General features: G+C 45.0%; 1 protein-coding gene across 2 annotated transcripts; it reads right to left on the bottom strand.

Annotated features, from left to right (window-relative positions):
* Positions 1-298: 298 nt before the first annotated feature.
* pdgfab (platelet-derived growth factor alpha polypeptide b) lies at positions 299-17,456 on the bottom strand. 2 transcript variants are annotated; one of them, XR_014892222.1, is made up of 7 exons: positions 16,774-17,456; positions 15,656-15,752; positions 11,907-12,050; positions 10,518-10,708; positions 2,634-2,760; positions 1,953-2,081; positions 299-1,237 (listed from the first exon to the last, which is right to left on the bottom strand). XR_014892222.1 is itself a non-coding variant. In XM_085271227.1 (6 exons), the coding sequence occupies exons 1-6, from the start codon at positions 16,831-16,833 to the stop codon at positions 1,224-1,226; spliced, it is 633 nt and encodes a 210-aa protein (XP_085127353.1). In that variant the 5' UTR covers positions 16,834-17,451; the 3' UTR covers positions 299-1,223. The 2 variants fall into 2 exon arrangements, 1 of the variants encoding a protein (XP_085127353.1); XM_085271227.1 differs by lacking the exon at positions 1,953-2,081 and having other exon boundaries at positions 16,774-17,451.
* Between the last annotated feature and the right edge of the window lie 687 nt (positions 17,457-18,143).

The raw sequence follows: 18,143 nt of genomic DNA on the forward strand, positions 1-18,143 counted from the left end.
GCACTCATGTGATTGGCAGACACTGATTTGCTGAATGCATGTTTGTGGTAAATATTGCCTAAAGGATAGGGCAGGGCGTGTCACTGCCTTAGCATATGCCACAGTGCGTACGCACACACACACCTGGGCTGTTTTATCCCCATCTTTTATCCTGTTCACAGCTGTGACACACGCACACACACACGCACGCACGCGCCTACTTTCACCCCTGACCTAATTTTTTTGCACCCCCCCCGCCCCGCCCAGATGGATTAAATATAGACATTCAAGAACAACAAAAAGAAAACATAATTCCCGCTTGGATATAAGTATGCATAATATATTTCATAACAAAAATAAAGCATCTTCCTGTACTGACTCTCAAAAACTCCTCCTCACACATGTATCCAAACCATATACAAGACTGGACATCAGATATACTGTAATATAATAAGAAACATGGCTGACAAGAAAACAAAATTACACTGAGATTGTGATACTGATGGTTGCAAAGAACCAGACCTACTGCAAAAACATGATGAAACATCTTTCGTTTGTTTTTTTCTTTCATAATGGAAAGCAAACATCCACACATAAATAGCTTGCAAGAAGAACGACTACTTTCTTTTCAAATTGAACTGTACATAGCAGGTGGGCAAAGTCACAACCAGAGGTCTCGGAGCAAACATCTGTCAACTCAAAGTGTTTGATGCTCCAGAAAGAGTCTCTTTCATTCCATCATTTTTTCCCTATATCCCTCTGTCTTTTTTCCTGTGAATGCAAGACTCATTTAAGCAGGTCAGAGTACTTGTGTTAAATCGGAGCACTTGATTTTCATCGAGATGTGGTCCAACTGTTCAACAGCTGTTCAACTGTCGCCCAGTCAAAATGTCCATCACCGATCGATCCCTTTCATCGTCTCCCTTTGGCCTTTTTCCTGGCCTGCCCAAGATCCGCAGCATCCTCTCTTTTCTTCTTAATCAGCCATTTAGGTAAGTGGCTTACCGCAGAGAAAGTCACCGGCTGTTTTCTTTTTCAAAAGCACCTTTGGTATCTCAGTTGTTTTTATCTGCTGTCTCTTTTTCAGTCTGACATCTTTACAGAAAAGTTTGGGGTTTGTTTTGTTTTGTTTTTTTGAGACGAAGGTTGCACGGCAGCGGGGAAGAGGACAGAGCAGGTGTCATTTTTGGAGGCCTCCTCTATTTAGGCACCTCCCACGCTGAAGTCCCTTGTTCTGATTGGTCTCACCTCACATCCACTGTGGGAGAGAGAGAGAGAGAGGAAGGGTGAGATTAGAATCACAGGTTTACAAAAACAATACATGTTTGTTTTTAAGTTTGATTTTTTAAAATCAGGAAAAAGATATCCAACTAGATTACTGGATTTAGAGCCCAATTTAACCAGTTTGGTCATGCATTTCAAACACAGCTCAAACAAGATCTGCAGTGTTCTGAATTACCTTTCTCCATATTTCAAAGACAGCGCTCAGACCAGACATCATGTCCAGTCAAAATACGGCGTGTGTGTTATTTTGGTTATGTTTGGTGTTTTTGCTTGTGTGCGTGTGGCTGAAGTAAAGGACAGAATGAGGAAAATCACAAATACTGGTCTCTTATTTTTTTTTTATTTTTTTTTTTTTTAGAGGGTGATGATATGATAGGGTGAAAGACAAAAGAAAACTCAGGAGTGATTTCTAGAAAGTGAAGCAAAACAAACAGTTGCTTTACTGTACAATGAAATGACATCATGCAAGCACAAAACACAGCAGATAAAAGCAGTGTGCATGCTCAGCAGGCCACAAGCTCAACATGCAGCATTGAGGACAGCACGGAGGATGACACTCCTTAGTTCCTCCTCTTTTCACACTGATTGGCTGTGATGTTATTGGGTGATTGGCAGGGCCCTTTCTTTGCACCTGATTGGGCCAGTGCACTGCCGAAAGGTGATTAAAGGCTGCAGTTCTTAAGTCCTACCTGTTCGCTTCAGAGCTCTCCAGTGGACTTTGGGTAATGAGTGCAACTTTTTGTTTTAAGTCACCAATAATCCCTTGGTGCGTCTTAGCTTTTTAGGTTTCCTTTTTTTACCTTTGGCCCTACGGTGGCCTGAAAACACAAAAGTCAGGGAGGGTGGATAGGAAGGAGGGTTACAAGCGAGAAGCAGGGGTTTATAATACAGAGAGCCACAACAGCCCGGGGACAGAAGCAGAGAGTGCAAAGATTTAACACTATAAATTCTTGAGATGCCTTATCAGCACACATTACAGCGCTTATCTGCTCCCAAGGAGAAAAGAGGCCTCAGATCAAGGCACCGGCGGTTTACCTGCTGTCATGCCAAGCAGCCCTTTGGACACCCTCTCTTAACACACAAGTACACATACACGCACACATCCTCATCTTACAAGGCACGAGCACACAAGCTTTACAGTTTTGCAATAGTGAGCCGCTTCATGGGTTCGTTTGGGGCAATCACAGAGAAAAGAAAAAAAAAAAAAAGGGTCATCCAGTGCAAAGCCATGGAGACAAACAGAGAGAAGACCATCAGACCGATATGAGGAAGACGGGAAAGTAGAATGCACGATCAGGAAGAGGGGTCGGTTTCTGCAATCAAACTCAGCTTCTAAGTGCTTTTTTGCAAAGAAGCAAAGCTTCATTTACCTGCTTCTGGATCCGAGGGCTCTACCGCGTGATGATGTGATGTGCATACACACTCCAGGTGGTCTTCTAATCGCACAAAGACTTCTTTCAACTTGGGTCTCCTCCTCACATACTCCACCTTGGCTACCTGAAGAGAGGAAGAGGGAAAAGGTTAGCTACAGACCCTGCTTCAGCAACATCATTACTCTTCTGTGTGCCTCGGAGAATGCACACACTCATTGCCCATCTGCTAATATCAAGAGGCGTAGCTCTGTGACTGATGACACATCCATAAATCGATTCACAGAAAGAAAAAAAAAAAAAAAAAAAAAAAAAAAAAAACATTGTCTTGCTGTGTTTGAAGTGTGACAGCAGCATTCCCCTGAGGATGATTCATTGACTTCCACTAGTCGTGTGCTCATATAGACTCTTGATCAGGTGTTTAAAAGAGTGGAGTGTATGACCTTGTCCAAGCAAGCTCAAACAAGGAGGAAAGGGATGGAGGGTGGTGGTGGGAGGGGGCGTGAGCATTGTAGGCCCTCAAGCGCAGGAAAGAGTTTACTCTGGTAGAAGAGAAGAAGCTAGGAGCATCCACATCCAGACAGACACACGCCTAAAGTCATTCACCTTGTCATAACACGTTTGGAGGCATTTCTTTGTGGGTTAGGGAAAGTGTTGCTTAGCATGCATTAAAGAAATACTAGGTGTAATCTAAGCAGAAAAAGCAAACCTTCCCATCAAGCAAACACAAGAAGCAATGCAGGAATTCCAAAGCAGGTAACACCCACTTACTTTAAGCCTTAGACCTCTATTTCTCACCCGACTGCCAGCAACAAAAACAATTGCCTGTCGGCAGTTCATGAAGACGCTGTATTGATTAAAGCTTAAATGAAAGCTGAACGGAAAGGGTTGTGTTTAGATTACGATGATCTTATTGTGTAACTCAGGGGAGGTGGCTGCATGCTTTTTCATTCTCTGATCTGAGTGCCAAGGGCACAGAAACCTCCCCATCCACCGCCGAGGGGCCCGGGGGCCACATGGAAACAATATCCTCAGCTTCAACCATCTTAGTTGCTGCACGAGAAGGGATATTGGGCAAAATCTCCCAGCGCTCTCAAGCGATATGAACAACACAGTTTTTCAGTCAGCACAGGGATCATTTGCACGCAGACAAGGCGCAAAACCTTTTCTTACCCACGGTGGCGTACTGCCAAGGCTGCCTGTCGGTGTCAAGTTAGTCATGCAAACTAATAAACATACAAGTCCCTGTATGATAAAAGAAAGTATAATGCTGACATTCACACAGAGAGGCCAGCTTCATGTTGGTGCTACAACTGTGGCTCGGAGTCGATGGTCATCAGGTGAGACTAAAACCGAGGCAGAAAGAAGTGAAAGACGAGGAGCTTCACCGGTCACTCCTGTGCAACAGTTTCTTACGAGTAAAGAAAGGGAGTGAAAGGAGGGCGAGCGAGCACAAGAGGTATGCAGTGAGCAAACAACGGACAATGGCGTCTGGGCTAGTGGCGGTGGTGTATTTTCTATCGTCAGGCCCCGAGAAAGAGAGCAGGTGAAAGGCCGAGAGAAGAGAAGAAGATGGAGTTTTAAAAAAAGAAAAAAAAAAGTGAACCATCACTCCCGTGTGTGTGTGTGTGTGTGTGTGTGTGTGTGGAAGCAGAGGGGGTCATTTAAGGCAGTGAGACGGACGGCTCGCTGTGATCATGACTCGCATGAGATGACATTCATGCGTTACCTATTAACGCTTAGATCCTGGGTTGCCCACTGAGAAACAAAGTTTACTACACTAACACCGAGGGGACAGACAGCTAGAGAAGTTATCAAGGCTTATTGTTATCTACCAAAAGTGAAGCAGCATCGCCGTTTCCCAGAAAACTTGCTAATATTTAATCAGATTATCTAACTGAAAAACAGGGAGCTAAGGGGAATGTCGGAATACTTCAGAAGAAGTCTGTAGGAAGCAAAAATAAAGAAACCGCCACATCTGACATTTACTGCTGATCCTAGTAACACACACACACACACACACACACGCCTAAACAAACAGCTATTGACTGAAGGATAAAGCAATGGGCCCCCATGATGAGAGGCCCAGCAGTAAGCTTGTCTCCTTGCCCCTCGCACAGCAGGGTTAAAAGCACTCCCTGCAGGAGTTGGTACACACACACACACACACACACACACACACACACAGATTCACACACACCCAAAAAAAATTATTTTATTTTTTAAATCTAAACAAGTTTCTGTGCAACAGTTTTCCTCAAAGTGCATGTGCTCTGACCAGTAAGTTGACGCTTTCTCTTTCAATTTCTGCCTCGCTTCCTGTTTCCTATGTTATGGGGAACCGTTAATGCTGTCGTGGAAGGAACCATTGTTCCCTTTTTTTTTTCTTAACTATTTTTTCCACTTGGCTTTCATATTTACTTCTGTCATATTTTTTAAGCACTTCTTAACCTTCATACAAAGATCACCGGCTTCCTATCTGGCACAGAATCAATCACTTTCCAAATAAAACATACATCAGAAAGAGACCCCCATGCTATGACAAGGGGCCCCACACTCTCTTTGTATAAATCAAGCTCCTCTAAACTCCCTGGAAAGCCAGGGCCCTGAGAAAAAGTCCCCTGAGTCGCTGTGGAATGATATCCGATGCAGAGGGTTGGGGTGAGGCCGGGGGCTCTGGGAAGTGCACCCCCGTGGTTTGTCCCCAGTGTCTCCGCAGCCTTACTTGTGAATGCAGTCGTCCCAGTAGAGTTAATTGGGAATTCCCTGAGTGCACGGCACTGATGAGAGCATGATGGAGAGGAAAGTTTTACTCCGGCCTTCCAAGGAAAACACAGCAAGGATGTAGATGTGCACCGCAGGCCATCATGAACTGGAACAGCGACAGAACTGAGCAAAAATAAATAAAAATGTATGTGTGCTCTTGGAGAATGGAGGGTGGAAAGAGGCAGGATTGGGTGGCAAGTCATCTGTTAAGACGGAAATTAGGCAAGAGCGGCCTGACAAAAAGGAACCTTTGCTGGGGGTCCCACAACTGTGAGGCTTCTTGTACTTACAACTTTGTGTCTGTCTGTGTCCTGAGATCAAAAAGAAAGGGAAAAAAAGCCAGAAGACAAGTATGAAAACTGAACTTTAGACAAAGACTGCCAAGATAATCTGCTGCTGCTCACACAGACACAAACTTTGGATAATGGGTGAAAGAGCTTATCACAGGCTGTGTGTGAAGAAGAGAGGAAGCAAGGAGGACATTTATCACATCTCTCGCAGGTCTGCAACACTTCAGGGTACACCACTGTCGCGTAGCCACACACATACGTCTCCAGATGTGCACATCTATCTTCCCCAGACCGCATCACGTACCTCTCCTGCACAACTATCATGCAATATCAAATATCAAAGAATCTGAAGATGTGTATAATCTTTGTTTTTGGGGGGTTGTTTGGGGGGGTTTTTTTGTTTTTGTTTTTAAGTGAACAACAGAACAGAGTTAGAGACATTACTGAGAGGAGAAAACGAGGTTTTAATGAGAGAGAGCAAATGAGATAAAGTAAATGGCAGAGGGGTCAAATTAGAGAGCGGGGATGGCTCGGATTCAGGAAAGAGACAGAAAGAGCAAGGAGGGAGTGAACAACTATTTGACTGAACAGACAATCAGACTCCAAGACTGAAAAGGGAAGGTGGAGGGGCAGTTCTGTATTGAGAGGAGATGTGGAGGGGGAGGATGAAGTCTTTAGGGAAGAGCAAAGCAGGGGAGGATTGAAGAAAAATACAGAAATGAAGTAAAATGTGATTAAAATATGGTTTTTCCTGTTCGGACTGATGCATTCCAGCCGGTGCAGCAGAGGCCAAACTTTCCATCTTGGAGCTTCGTGAGGACACTCCCATTGGTCTGTCACGACCTGCCCCGCAACCCCCGCCATATACACCACAAACACGCTTGTGCGCACACAAACTCTCTCACCCTTCCTTTGTCTAGCGGAGCTAAGTGAATCAAAGGGAAAATAATTCACAGCTGCAGAAGACTTCAAAACCAGGAGGCCCCTCGTTCTCCATCTGCACCCCTACCCTTCAAATGATCATAAATCATTCTCACTGTATCACCGTCACGACGCCTTTTATTTATGAAACACCCCGTAAGTCAGGGTCCCACACAACCGCGGGGCTAGAGCTACTGCTTTACCCCCCAAAACCAAACACCCGGATGTGACCTACTGTTGCTGAGGTAACTGTCAGTACGTATGTTGTGTGTTTGTGCGTAAAGGTCGGGGTCGGCGCAGCGAGATGTGTGGACCCCCACACTCAGCACTGTGGCTTTATCCGCCTGGCCTCTGTCAGCCTCCACTTTGATCCAGTAGCCATCAACACTTCATTACTCTGCAGCCCGTCTTCCTCTTTGCACAAACGGTCTTGTCCCTACTCTGCAGTTGGTGAGCTTACATCGCTTAGCATGGAGTGCTCATGCTATTCACACACACACACACACACACCCCTTGGGTTTACACAGATGTGCTGATGACCCTCAACAACCTCTGCAAAATACCTGTACATCAAAGGTGACTGAAAGCCTCGAGCTACTGAACCAAACCAAGACTGAGATGAACTGAACTGAATGAACAGTTTATTAGACTAAGGCCCTATTTTCTATAGTGGGATTTAAAAATGTGCCAGGACATGTATATACAGCCCCAATTTTTCAGTTTCACAACTCACAATTTCCTCCTGTGCATGCATTAAAAATCTACAACTTCTGATTTGCTTGCTTTAAGAAAAGGTTTTCCTTTGTTTTTTCAAAAAGGCATAGTTGTCCATGTTTATGGGGAATGCAGTATACTGCAAAAGCCTTAAGAGCTGATGAGTGACAGGTTGAATGACAGCTCTGTTCTTTGCCTCCGCCACAGCCTGTTTGCAGTCGTATTTCTGCATGTATGTACACACAAACACAGACGCGCAAAAGAATTTAAAAGCGCACGTCTTTCCACGCAGTTTGTATCCCTTTTCCTGTCGAATCCCGCCTGCTTCAAAATCACCTGTTTTATGAGTGAGTGCGTCTGCAGACACTCGGAGCCAAAAGCGCTGAGAAAACCATCAGAAATACCGGACACAGCTGCAGCCGTCAGCCAGCAGAGACAGACAAACACAAAGAGGATGAACTGAGGGAATACAGGAGAGAGGAGATGAAGACAAAAATAGAAACTTGGAAGTGTTTTGTGCCAGCGATAAATAAATTTGGGCATGTTTATATTTTGAGCTATCCATGCCATGTCAAGATTATAACAAGTTTAAGAACTCTGTGGCACAAAATCAGCAGCATGCTGGCCAAGAGGTTTCTTGGCAGCCTTCTGCTGATAAAACACCACAAAGAAAAGACAAATGAGAACTCTGAATAGAAAAGAAATGCGAGAGCCAAGATGCCGGGATAAAGAGAGTGATTATGGTGTCACTGAAAGTGCAAGAGGAGGCGGGGTGCAGGAATAGGTAAAGGAATGCTGGGATGTAAATACATGAAAACATAATAACATTAGCTCATTAGAAACTGTTTACCTCTCTTTGTTTCTCTTTCTGTTTCTCTTTCCACCTTCCTCACTTGATCTCTTTTACGGACACTGAACCATCTCTAAAAGCCTGCCACGTCGCTTATCTTTACACCTCTCACTTTTAGTGTGTTCTCTTCCATGCCAAGGCATGCAGACAACACAAAACAAGTGTGTAAACGAAATTGACACGTACAAGGTCCCAGAGGCTGACTTATCTCGATGAAGGAGTAAAGTGCAAAATGCAAAAGAGTGAGTGAATGGGCAAAACCAAGAGAAAAGAAAAGAAAAGATGAATTTAGAATATGGCCCTGTTTCCCCCCCTCAGGTTAGTTGGCTCTTTTCTTTTTTTTTTTTTTTTATTACCCCATCACAGGGCAGGGCAGCCTTCTACAGAACGGGGCCTGTACAGACCCGCTTGCTTCTTTTGGGTCCACAGCATGAAAAAGGAATAAGGGAAAGAAAGAGAGAAGGGGGGAAAAAAATAAATAAAGGTGTATTTGGACAAATGCAAAGTGTCATGAGATGGAAAGAAACACCGCAAATGTGTTCTTTTCCCATCCTTGCTTTGGAGGAAAAAAAAAAAAAAAAAAAACAAGCCAGGCCAACGGTAGACGAACAACATTTTTAGTTTTCTAATAAATGAAGGCAGACACACAAATTGAACCCCTATTCAGACAGAGGACACACAGGAAAAGAAAAGAAGGAAAAAAAAACAACTTGGCATGAGACAATGTTTCTCACGCACAATGCGATGAATGTCTCCTGACCGGAGCCCTGACGGATGACCTTTACAGGGATACGACGCTTCTCAGACGCCCTCCCGCACCAGAGGCTGGAACCACATGGAAAAACTGACCCCCTTGAAACCCGTTCCACCATGCCTGAAGGTCCCTCAAGTCAGTGGGCTCATTTTGCCCTTTGTGTCAAGATGGGGTGGGGCGGAGTGGGGGTGGGGGGGGTTGACAAAGTTGCATGGATCACTGCATTCCAGGAATAGCTGAATCAAGCCTTATAGTGTCCTCCATGCTGTTGTCAGTCTCTCTCCATCCCTCATCGCTGTGATCACAGACAGTGCTCCCATTGAGGTCTGGCAGACGGAGAGACAGATGAGCTTGCATGCAGACAGACAGAGCTGTGCTGTACATCAGAGCTCCACTCTCCTTCCACGCTATGAGTCAGCAGGTCTTACCATAAACTCTGTGCCCTGGGTGCAATGGCTTCTGCCCTACAGTGACCGTCTTGCCAGAGCTGCCTCACCCTCCCTGCACCATAAGTACACGAGGAGATCCTCCTATTAATACTGAAATCTGCATGGCCTGTGCCAGGGTGCCAAAGGGGAAAGAGGGGGCAAGCCCAAGATTGATATTTGTTTTATTACCTATTCCTCTGCTGGTCTATCAACGCGGCATCTTTAAAGTCCTGCAAAAGGACCAGGAGACAAAGCAATGTACCAGCGAGGGCAGCTGGGCAAGATCAGAATTGGAGAAGAAACAATAGAGCGCGAAGATGAGTGTGCAGTCAGACTGTTCCAGGCTACCCTGTTTATTCCCTGGTTGTCTCTTACTTACAGAACAGACCACATAACTCCCATACCTCCAAACAGAGCTATGCTCAGGCTAACAGGCTGAAGTGTAAATACGTCAAAAATACATCTCCCGCTCCAGCCGCTGAGTCTCTCCTCTGATCCTGAACAGGACATGTTTTCAAGCAACCATTGCCAAAGAGTCTCTGAGAACAGTGCAACCCCTTCTCTCATCCTCTTTGTCACCCTGTCTTCTCTGGGCTTACTGTTTCCCGAAAGGTCCAAACAGAGAAGACAGGAGAGGTGTACTTGTGCAATAGTGAGAGACAGATACTTTCTAGATACAAGACTCCATCTCTGTCTCTTAGCCTGTCTTACATCTGCCAGGAGCATCCCTCTTGGGTCATTCCTTCAACAGATGTCATGGTTCCAAGTGCCAACAGCCCCATCTCCTCCTCTTCCTTCCTTCCACCGTCCTGTCACAGCCAACCCAGGGCCTCTCACCAAACATGAGAAGAGAGGGTGGTGATCGATAAAAAAAAAAAAAGAAGGATAGAGGGAAGGAATGGAAGCAGCAGGTTAGGTTAGGTGGCCAATTCTGGAACCGTGAGGAGGAGGGTTGCAAAGAAAATAGGGAGTAAAGTGTGGAACAAGTATCCAGAAAAACATATTAGCCCAATTTTGCCTCCCTGTTTTACTTACCTGCAGAGAGGAAAAGTGGTGAATGGATGTGGAAGCAAGTGTGTTTGCACTGAGCGGGTGACTGGGTTTAATATGATGCAGTCATGGATTTATGCAAACAACCTATGCTGTAGGCGTGCGTCTTACCTTAACGGTGCGGTGGTGTTTGCGGGAAGGGTGACAGCGCATGTTGCTGGTGTTGCAGCAGCCCGTGCAGCGCTTCACCTCCACACAAGGCGGCCATATCAGGAAGTTGGCAGACGTGGGATCCACCTGGCTCCTGGGGATCTCGTAGATCACCGTCCGTGTCTTGCAGACTGCTGGAACTGCCTCCTCTACTGTAACAGAGACGAGCGAGAGGGGGGAGAGAGGGAAAGTCGAGTTAATGACTTTGGTCTGCGCCGGCATTTGTTATCATCTTTTCCATCTCGATGTACTGTTGTAATCTGTCCTGTTCGCTCACAGCTGCTTCATGCATTCTTTCGCTGCTCGTTATTTGATGAGTCATTTGATGTGGGAGCTGTTTGTCTAGGCTAAGATCACACCCAACCCCATTTAAGGCTGTTAAGAAGACAAGCTATCCAAAAAAAACAAAACACAAAGCTGATCTCATATCAGCTAAGAAGCTTGGGACTCGATGAGACATTAAAATAGTAGTCTTTTGTTCAGAGAACCCGGTGGAGTTAATGCAGCGTGACAAGGCCAGAAACCTCACGTGCACCGGTGGGAAATCTAATAATGGCCTTTGACCCCGCTGGCTGTAATGAAGACTTTAAGTATTCATAGCAGATTTAATGCTCCGAGAGGCACTTAAACCTAAAGACTTGATAGAGTGTGTACAGTAAGATGCCATTATGTCGTAAAGATGATATGTGCATCATGTGGAGACAGCTGCCACAATGGTAAACAGTACATTACACTTATGATATATATGAAATACAACCAACCACATTATCCTGTGTGGCTTTAAATGCTGTGCCACTTAGGGTATAGAGTCTTAATGCACACGCATCACACGGTGTTCTACACGCCTCTATCAGATATCGTACCGCGTGGCGTTTTATGAAGAAATCTGACTGAGAGCCCAGACGAGCTGCAACTTGAGCCCTGAATGCCTGGAATTTCCACGCTCAAGGATATATTTCTCTCCTGACGCGTGTGCCTTAGATCTGTGAGCCTCCGGCCAATTACAAGGCTTCGTGTCAGACGGCCTCGTCAACCTCGCGCACCAGTCTCGTTTCTCATGATTCCTTGATTGCAGTAAATACCGAGTAGACGTCTTCATTAGGGTTCCCTTTTATCCACAAAAAGGCAACATAAAAGCCACTAACCATTAGCTTTGTTTGAAATTAGTGTAAAGTGATCAGTTTCATCTCCTGGGAACTCGTGTCGGGGGTGATATTTAAGACGCGGGTTATTTTTAGGGCGTCTTTACACTGTAATCTTATGTGCCAAAGTGTGATGCAGGCTATATGGTGTAAAAAGTAATCATGATGCAACCTCTGAGTTGAGCACGTTGTACTCTGTCGGCCTTACCAATGCTCCTCTTGCGTCGGCTGTGCAGCTGGGAGCTCTTCAGGTCACCGTAGTAACCATAATGATGAGAGGAGTTCTTGTGGTGGTTTGGTTGCTTGTGGTGCATGTGGTGCTTGGGCTCCTCAATAACATTGTTTCCCGTACCTCAACAAAAAAGAAGGCCGCCATGTTAATAATGTCACAAAGAGAATAAAAGCAAAACACAAACACACACAAAGCTTATTCAGCCAATAAACCAGCTATGAGTTGCAGCTTTAACAATGCTGAATGGCTGCGATGGGTGGCTTGGTAGACCTCAGGAAAAGCCGGCATGCGATCGGCCGTTGATGTTTTTATATACCCGATCCACAACAAATTGTGCGTTGGTTAGTCACACAACCATAATAAGATGGTAACTTCTGACTGGTTTCTCAGGGCCTATAGTTCCCTTCAACATGCTGGTGGGCAGGAGGGCAAAGTGACTGCTGGTGAGGTCACAAACTGAGGTAAACAGTCCAGAGGACACAGGGTGCAGGCAGGAGGCCCATTTTTACACACAGCTCTGCATAATTGTAAAGCTCTGTGTGTCAGCCTCACTCACTCATTTGGCAGGAACTTTCCACACACGCATGAAGTAGCTAGACACAGGTGAGTCAGCACGCTCCCTCAAAAACAACCAGCTTTCACAGACACACGCGGGGGGGACTAAAGTGGTCATTTGACAGGTGGTACTCAGCCACCATTATTCCTGCCCTAATTAGCGGTTTGGTGTCTCTCATTTGCCTGAAAATGTTTGCTTTTTCAATCATTTAGTGGCTTGGAAAAGTACATGTTTTGTTATGCTAGCTCCTCAAAGTTCTCTAACCTCAGGTCAATGTAGCCAGTTTTTTTTTTCCACATTCATGGTCATCTGATAAAGCTTGCTTGTTTTGGTCCCCACCCAGGATATAAGGTGCACTGCAGAAAAGTACCAGAGCAGCAATAAAATGATAACACTTCCCTGCAGGATACTGCCCTTTCTAAGAGAGCAGAGTCTGAGAGTGTTTGCTAAGTGGGTGGGTCCTACCTGTCTGTAGGCACAGCACAAATGCTTCACCTGGCTAACACACTCCTATGCATGTACACTTAACAGAAACACATAGCGACAGTTACACAAACTCTTATTATTCAGCATGGCAGCCTAAAACCCAATGTACACCGGCACAACAAAGCTTACCCACAGGCAAACACATTCCACCCCCTGAGCCGCTTTGTGATCTGACCAGAGTCATCTAAAGGGATTTCCTCTATCTATATAAAGTCCCTCTTCAGGATTGGTTGTTTATTTGCTTCTTGATGCTGTCTTTTTCCACATTTGTCAACTTTCGGTCTCAGTGTAGTCTCTTTAGTGAGTAGTCAAAGGAACTTGTCGTGCGCTCAGTCAGACAGGGAGTGAGTGCACAACACCTACCTACCTCTGACTGGACGTCTAACTAACAATCTTTATACAAGGTCACTCAGGCTGTGCTCAGTTTACCCCTGTCCTCATTTCAGGAGTGAAGAAGAATGTGACACTGTTGGCCACCCAGATTTTCAAAATCTGATGTGGAAAAGGGAGATGTGACAGACTCTTAAGTCCCCCCGCTCCTTATTTTCAGCATCACTGGGTAATCCTTTATGCTTAATGGAAAAAAGACAGAAAATGTTGGTAAGAAGGGAAAAATAAGGACGGGCAGAATAAGAAAGGAGTCAGCACCAGGGGGGTGAGGGGTTTGCTCCACTGCTGATTCCAGGTGACTAAGAAGCAACAGCACCCCCAGAATGTTGTCAAACTGAGACAAGAGAAAAGAAACCATGAAGGAGACTATCTCATGCCTTGAAGGCAAATTACTCCCTCCTTTTACCCCTCCTCCTCTCCTCCTCTCCTTTGTCCCTCTGCTTATTTAAATAGCTAGCACTCTATTGACTCATCGCAATAAGTGACCCCCATAATTCTCTCTCTGTGCCGTTCTTCCTTGATTTGTTATTTGAGAGCATCTACATGGTTGAGTTGACAAAGCATTCGTTTAGGTCACAAGGGCAGCATGCCCCCTCTGTGGGTGCGAGAGCGGGTAGAGAGTACACAAACGTTGTTTTTGCAGATTTGCGGGTAGTCCTGGTGTACAGGGCGTAAACTGTCAGCTTTTCAGAAACAAAGCGGGTTGCACAACTACTGCAGTCTTTCTACAGAAAGTGAGAATACAACCTCCGGATTCCTGTTCTCTCCTCCACCTCTGCCCCATGCTAAGAGTCAGGTTCCCTTTTCTGTCAAAGTTCTTCAGTGAAAGAGATAAGAGCAGGCAGGCAGGGGGCCACCTCAGGAGGGAAGAGAGGAGCAGAGAGGAGAGGAGCACCTCAGGGGCCAGACGGCCATCTGCAGGCTCCAACAGGGTCATCTCATCTGTCAGTCAGAGCTAAAGACACCATCCTCCCGAAAGCAAATGCAGGCCAAGATGAGCAAAGCAGCACTAAATGAAACATTCATCCTGACAGGCAGATTTATTTTAACTCTTGATCATTACAATACAGTTCTTTGTTGAAATATTCCAGGTGCAATGTGTTGCATACCCTTTCAGATGCTTCTCTTTCTCCCTCCCTGTTTAATATGCTACAACATTTGCTATATATTGCAACAAAAGCTCTGAAAATATCCCTCTGGCTGGCGTCAAAAGTCTTTTAATGGGCTGACCAGGGCAGCCAAGTGGGCCTTTGGACAGATTTATGTCCTCGTATCAATGATCAGCCTACTACTGTTACCCTGAAAAACATTACTCCGCTTTCAGAAAGACATTTTAATTCAATTATAAACACCTCTCCTCATGCTAGAGGCACTCAGGGAATCTTTTCTGGGCTCGGCATAAAGAGGAGTGATCACTGTTGTGCAGTACAGGCTGGTTTGATTGTGAACTGATAACATACTAATGATGTGGGAGCGATTAGTCCTAATTAACATGTTCATCAATAAGGCAAATGCATGCTCACACAGAAGAATACTTGAGCGAACGTCCGGTCCCAGCGCTGCTCTGCTGAGTATATGGTTAAGGGTTGCTAATGAGCTATGACTGGTGAGGCAGCTTACATCATTTGGGACTGTTAAAGCAAATTTTGTAATTGCCTGTGTCCATCAACTAATCTCTATGGGTGAGAGTTTCACCCGGTAAGTTGATCTCAGAGGGTCCAAGATGACCTGGTCTCAGTGAACATTCAACCTTTGTCACACGTGCACAGTAAATGCACCTGTTGCAGTTTTATCGTGCTTGGCAGACCCCCACTGGTGCACAGATCCCTCAGCAATTTCCTGCACATGGTTATGTTTTTGAAGATTCATTTCTGGTGTGCACTGGTTTCCCGCCTGAATGGAGCTGGCAAAAATGTGCCAACACATTTCATAAACCTGTTTGTTTACGTAATTCATTAAATCTGGAATTGATTAAGTGTTGATACCAGCATACTGTCAGTGGTTTCTGGACTTAAGTTCTTTCTTAAACATCGCCATAGCCATTCGACTACAGGCTCCATAGTAATAGCCCATAGAAACTAAGCGCTGATACATTTTTTTTTTTTAAAAATTAAAAAAAACAAAAAACACTATCTTTAGTAAATCCATGTGTTGATTTACAAAGAAAAATATATATCAGATGCTAATAAAAGGCTATTCATGATGTAATATCACATCTGAATAACCTTCAGTGCGTCAGGATTCTTAACGTAATTCATATGTATGATTCAAAGCATCAAGAAGCAGAATTTACCTCTCCAGTCGATATCCAGTAGCCGCTGGAGGTCGCTGATGCTGTGGATTTCGCTGTGGGACAGTCGGTCTATCAGCTCTTGGGGAAACTCCACTTCCTTTGGGGTGGGCGCGGGTCGAGGGTGGAGGGTGGAGGAGGAGGAGGAGGAGGAGAACGGTCGGGGCAAAGAAATCAAACGACAAATGAAGGTTAGAAATATGTGATGGACAGCTTTACAACAGTGTGCCAACAAGCAAGCAGATTTGTCTCATTGCCACACATCACCTCATCCACGGAGGAAAAAAAGCGGTCTCTTAAGAATTCTGCAGTTTAGGTAGTTCTCGTTCATTTGGAACCCAGATAACTGTAGAATAAACACTTTTATCATTAAACTTTAAAATGTGCGTTAAAAAAAGGATTAACTTTACCTATCAGCATTTAAAAAAATAGCTGTCTTGCGATAAGAGTTGCTTGTACTATCATAAACAATATCCTCTCCGCACTCTGCACTTGTTGCGGACCTGCAGGCACCTCAAGCAGAGCAAACCGTGCGACCCGCACAGGAGCAGGGGCTAAAAATATCAGCCGGAGCGGTTCCCATGATCGCGCTCAGCCCAACCAAAACGTTTGCCCAGTTGACTCAAGCTACGAACAGATTTGGCACATAAGCCAAAAATAACTGAGATATGCATCCAAGTGCAGACGTGATGTTTGTTCAAAAGCGCACAGTCACTGATACGCTGTTGTCGAGAAAAAAATGAAAGCACATTCACACTAATGTTTAAAATCAGAGCCTACACCACCATGTTTTTTTGAATACATCATTTATATCGGTTAAAAGTGAGTTAAAATAAAAAAAATTAAAATAAAAACTGTCTTACATAAACCCATCTGTGTGTATCCGAGCCTCAAATGGCTTAAATCAAATCTGAGAGCTCTTACTTTTGTGGTTTTCTTTATCTGGACATTAAAGCTGTGCTGCTGAATGTGTGGCTCTTGTGAGAGGGTGCAAAGGCTCTTTGGGAACTTTGCACCCTCACAAGAATAAAAAACCCCACACCACCAAGTATGACACGGGGGCCAAAGACACCGTCTATCTGACCCCACCGTGCCTCCACCAAGTTAACTAGTAACTTTACCTCAGCAGTGGCCAGCAGGTACGTCGTCCACAGCAGGATGTAGGAAAGTGTGGCTCTCATTTCCCTTTAATTTAGAATTTACTCGAATCTCAGAAAAAGTGCGAACGTGTAGGAGCCCCAGAGTCGCTCCTGGCCCCAGAGGATCCACAACCATCCCCTCTGGGAGAGAAACCCGGAGTGTCAGGCAGCTCAGCGTGCTCAGTCAAGACACCGCGCTGCACTTGCTTGAAGCTGTGAGAGGCTGGAAGTTGATTCTTGTTATTCACAGTGGATCGCGTCCTCCCGAACACACTCTGCTGCTGCGACTCGACATAGCTCCTCAAACGCAAGTGAGACAATCCCAAGAGACAAGCAGGACGCACATTGCCCTTCACTTTCTTAAAAGAAACTACAGGCTTCAAACTTGAACCCAGTTTAATATATATATATTTGGGAAAAAATGCAATAAACCCGGCTACTTTCAAGAAAATGTCACATAGGATTCAATAGCACGACTAATTTGCTGACTTTTTTTTTTTTAGTATTTAATAGTCCTACATCAAATATTTATAATCCAAACGAGGAGAAAATCACACTGGGGAACGTTGTCCGTGCTGTGCTATCCAGAGCCTGTCTTGCAGCAGTCTGCGGAGTTCCTTGGCTGCGTGGGACTCTGGAGTGAATGGTGTCAGAGCGACTCTGAGGCTCTGGATATAGAGAGCAGCTCCGTGCCCGTTGCGCCTCCCCCCTTCCTTTGGTGATCGTGCATTTATTCAGTGAAGGGAAGCTGGTTGGCTGCTTAGATGACTTAAGACTCAAGAGCACATCCCCACCCCCTCAGTCCGTGTGTGTGTGTGTGTGTGTGTGTGTGTGTGTGTGTGTGTGTGTGTGTGCGCCCTTCAGTAGAGAGCCCATTCAGAGATTCAGGATGTAATCGATATTGATTATCAGTGATTAGAAAAGGGGGATGCAGGATGGAGATACTGAAGAGATACTGTTCTCATTAAATCATCTGACGGAATAAGCATGAAAACAAATGATCAGGGGAAGTTATAAACTGAATTTATCATATATCCCTCAGGATGTTTGTGATTTTCTGGGCGTAATTTAATTTAGACAAAACTGGGGGGGGGGCAAAAATGATTATGATCATTACGGCAGTGATGGTGGTGACTCAGCCCGTCTCACTCTGAAGTTGAGTTTAAGGCAGGAAAAACAAATATTCAATGTTCAGCAATTTTATCAAAAGACAGCAAATTCCTAATGGTGATAGCAGATGATAATCTGATTATATAACGCTGGGCGTGTGTGTGTTATAATCACAACCTTTCCAGCTCCACTACACAACATGCATCATATCCTTTCACCTGTCAATCTGTTGGACACGCCCA

The sequence above is a fragment of the Mchenga conophoros genome, linkage group LG4 (genome assembly GCF_057382185.1).
Source record: "Mchenga conophoros isolate Kocher_MC1m ecotype Shallow Benthic linkage group LG4, M_conophoros_male_GT1.1, whole genome shotgun sequence".
Lineage (NCBI taxonomy): Eukaryota > Metazoa > Chordata > Actinopteri > Cichliformes > Cichlidae > Mchenga > Mchenga conophoros.